This window comes from Drosophila rhopaloa, unplaced genomic scaffold (assembly GCF_018152115.1).
Source record: "Drosophila rhopaloa isolate 14029-0021.01 unplaced genomic scaffold, ASM1815211v1 contig_178, whole genome shotgun sequence".
NCBI lineage: Eukaryota > Metazoa > Arthropoda > Insecta > Diptera > Drosophilidae > Drosophila > Drosophila rhopaloa.
The window spans coordinates 9842475-9846010 of NW_025335059.1; the positions used below are offsets into that span (position 1 = coordinate 9842475).

At 36.6% G+C, this 3536-nt stretch overlaps 1 protein-coding gene across 1 annotated transcript; it reads right to left on the minus strand.

Moving 5' to 3' along the window:
- Positions 1–1337: 1337 nt before the first annotated feature.
- On the minus strand, positions 1338–1739 carry LOC108039692 (ficolin-1-like). Its single transcript, XM_044459004.1, has 2 exons — positions 1468–1739; positions 1338–1407 (listed from the first exon to the last, which is right to left on the minus strand). The coding sequence occupies exons 1-2, from the start codon at positions 1737–1739 to the stop codon at positions 1338–1340; spliced, it is 342 nt and encodes a 113-aa protein (XP_044314939.1).
- Between the last annotated feature and the right edge of the window lie 1797 nt (positions 1740–3536).

A 3536-nucleotide genomic window follows, 5' to 3' on the forward strand; every position in this document is an offset into this window, starting at 1 on the left:
TGCATCTCTACTTCGACTGCTTATTTTCCATCCACAAGCTGATAGTTTTCATTGGCGGGGGAAATGCAAACAAAGCTCTGTGGCAAACTTATTTGTTTTTACACGAATAGAAAACGTTGCGGCGACCCAACTGTTGCGCAATCGAACACAAAGCAATTTTAATAAATTTTATGGCACATTTATTTGCAAGGCACCTGGGACTCTTGGTTTTCCCCGCTCCGTTGCCCTCGAATTATTTGTCGAGTATATTCCACATTGCATTTCCTTTTATTAGAAAATGCTATAATAATTCTTAGCAAAGTTAAGTTTGCATTGTTGTGCAAACTGGGAAAACAAAAGCTTTGCGCGAAAGTTTCCTATTTTTTGAAGGAGGAGATGTAAGAGCTGAGGAAGTGGACATTGCACGAGGGTCATAAAAACAATGAGTAGAGTACGTATATATTTTATATACGCAATCTTCGTCTGGAAGTGCTGAGACTAGAACTCTTCTGACTAGAAATTGATACTAGCAAGTTTTCTTTCTTTCGGGAGACTTAAAAATAATTGGGCTGACAACTTGGCAACTTAAGAAATCAAATCAACCAGAATTTTTAGTTTAACATTATACCCTTGCAGAGGGTATTATAATATTAGTCAAAAGTGTGCAACGCAGTGAAGGAGACATCTCCGACCCTATATAGTATATATACTCGTGATCAGGATCGCCTCCTGAGTTGATATAAGCATGTCCGTCTGTCTGTCCGTCTGTCTGTTTATACGCGAACTAGTCTCTCAGTTTTAAAGCTATCAAATTGAAATTTTGCACACACCCTTCTGTGCACGTAGTATATATGTCGGAACGGCCGGGATCGGCCGACTATTTCCTATAGCTGCCATATAACTGAACGATCGGAAGTGCCATAACTATGGTGTTTTTAAAGTTAGAAAGTTGGTATTTTCTGTGGGTCTTATATTTGGCCAAATAAACCAGGCCTACCAAATTTCATAATTTTTTTTATTTTTGGGTCGGTTTTTCGTCATTTTTACAAAGAAACAGAAACTTTTCTTACAGAAATCGGATTTTTAAATGGCATATCTCTAAATGGTCCTGGTTTAATTCTCTAAAAATCTACAAATAGCTTACCAACCCTCTCCACTTATCCGTATTTATGTTCCTAAAATACGTAGATCAGATCTAAAATAATGTCAATCACTTCCATTTATCAAATATCCCATTTTATCAAATGAAAACAAATTAATACCAGACAGCATTAAGAGTACAGTATTTTTTATTTTGTTTTAATATTCAAATATTTCATACTTAAACAGTGCGACTCATAAGGGCTTGGGCCTTATCATCATTTCGACATCATTATCATCATTCCTTGACTACCGATGCCATCTCTGAAGTATTTTCCATTGAGCGTACTGTAATTTTAAGTAATTATAGTAAGAAGATTTAATAAGAGCATAAATAAACAGGTATACCTGTATGAACAGGCTTTGTGCCACCATGCACCGACTTCATTGGCACAATTTCTAGCTATATGATTGTCATTATCCCGATCAAATGTGGAGAACTTTTGGTTCTTATTAAATGTAAGGGAGTCTCCGGCTGCACCAGAATATTTCCCAAGATTCTTCAACTTGTAGTATTCCTCCTCACTCCCGATCATAAAGTCATCGTATTGAGCGTAGCTGGTGGATCCATCAACCTTTTCAAGTTTAATGTAGAGTTCGTGGGGTCGTGCCTCAGTCATCCGATGCAATTTTTCCAGCCCGATGAAGAATTCTCTACTGACATTCCCAAATCCAGATTTATATTCATTCCAGGTACGATTGAAGTTCTCGGATCCGTCAATGCGTCTCTGAATTACAGTCCAACCAGAGGAAGACGACACACATGGCACTTTAAAGGGTTCAAGTCCCCGAAGCTTTATTTGGTAAATCCCATTGGGACTGTCACTGGGACAAGAGTCAGGTAAATTGTCATCAGTTTTCTGCAATTCAGAAAGCTGACTAGATAGTTCTGATTTTCTTTTCTCAATCGCTTTAATTTGAGTCGTAAGTGTCGAGATTTGTTCATCTCTATTTTTAAGGTGCTCCTCTTTCACCTTTAAAATATCTTCTTTGCTTTTGATTTGACCTTCGAATATTTTAAACTTACTCTGCAAGTCTTTTATATCGTCTTTTAATATTTACTTGGGTTTTGAGTTCATCGTTGGCATCGACTACTATTTTAATCTATACAAAATGATTTAGAACAGGCGATAAAATAAAAATCATTGCATTCGTTTTCAATATTTAAATTAGTTGGTTACTGCAATAAATCTTAATTGAGCTTACAAAAGAAAGTATTGATAACATTGTCAGCGTCGATTCAAAACTAACTGAACAAAATTTGTAACGAACTTTCGTTGCAGTAGTATAATACTAATAATAATTTTCTAAAAAACTGTTAGAATTGTTTTTTTTTATACCCTTGCAGAGGGTATTATAATTTCAGTCAAAAGTTTGCAACGCAGTGAAGGAGACATTTCCGACCCTATAAAGTATATATATTCTTGATCAGCATCACCAGGAGAGTCGATCTAGCAATGTCCGTCTGTCCGTCCGTCTGTCCGTCTGTCCGTCCGTCCGTTTCTACGCAAACTAGTCCCTCAGTTTTAAAGCTATCTGCTTGAAACTTTCCCAAAAGTTGTCTTTCTATTGCAGGTAGTATATAAGTCGGAACGAACCGGATCGGGCCACTATATCATATAGCTGCCATATAACTGAACGATCGGAAATGCCATAACTTTGGTGTTTTTAAAGTTAGGAAGTTGAGATTTTCGATGGGTTTTATTTTTGGCCAATCAGTCTGACCTACCAAATTTCATAAGGATCGGTCGTTTATATCCTATAGCCGCCATATAACTGCTTGATCGGAAATGCCATAACTTTGGTGTTTTTAAAGTTAGGAAGTTGGGATTTTTTATGAGTATTAAGAATGCATCATATGAATAACCGATCCGATTTTGGAGAATATAATTTACAGAATATTGCAAAGTTAAGTTGTAGCCCTTAAAATAAAAATAAAATATAAAAACATTTCGAAGTATTTTTCCTAAAATTAATACAATTATTTATAATTGGCTTTGGTCAAAAAAGTTAAATTAATAATAAAGGGTTCAAACAATGTTTATTCAAAGCAGGGTTTACATTTCAGTTTGATTTTGTTGCTCATTTTAATGGGACCATTAATGTCATGACCCAGGATAAAGTGTTTTGGCTCATATAACAAAATTTGAAGACAGCTCACTACCTATTCTTATTTAGACATCAAAAGGATACTTACACAGAGCACCTAATCCTTCAAGTTCAGCCATAAGCAGGACTTGAAGTGCGTGTTGTTTTGCCGGCCAGTTGCAGTCAGGTTGCCAAGCTGCTGGTTTTGTTTGGCTGAGATGTCTGAACTCTGATGCCTGCGGTGGTGACAGTTAAAATGGCGTTCCGCCAGCTCGGAAAACCAAATAAATGCCCTGGAAACTCATGCAACACCTGCAGGTATCGTTGCA

Coding starts and splice junctions, on each gene's coding strand:
- LOC108039692 (XM_044459004.1), bottom strand. CDS start 1,739: ATGACTGAGGCACGACCCCACGAACTCTACATTAAACTTGAAAAGGTT. Junction 1,408..1,467: donor CACAAAGCCTGTTCATACAG/GTATACCTGTTT, acceptor TTAAAATTACAG/TACGCTCAATGGAAAATACT.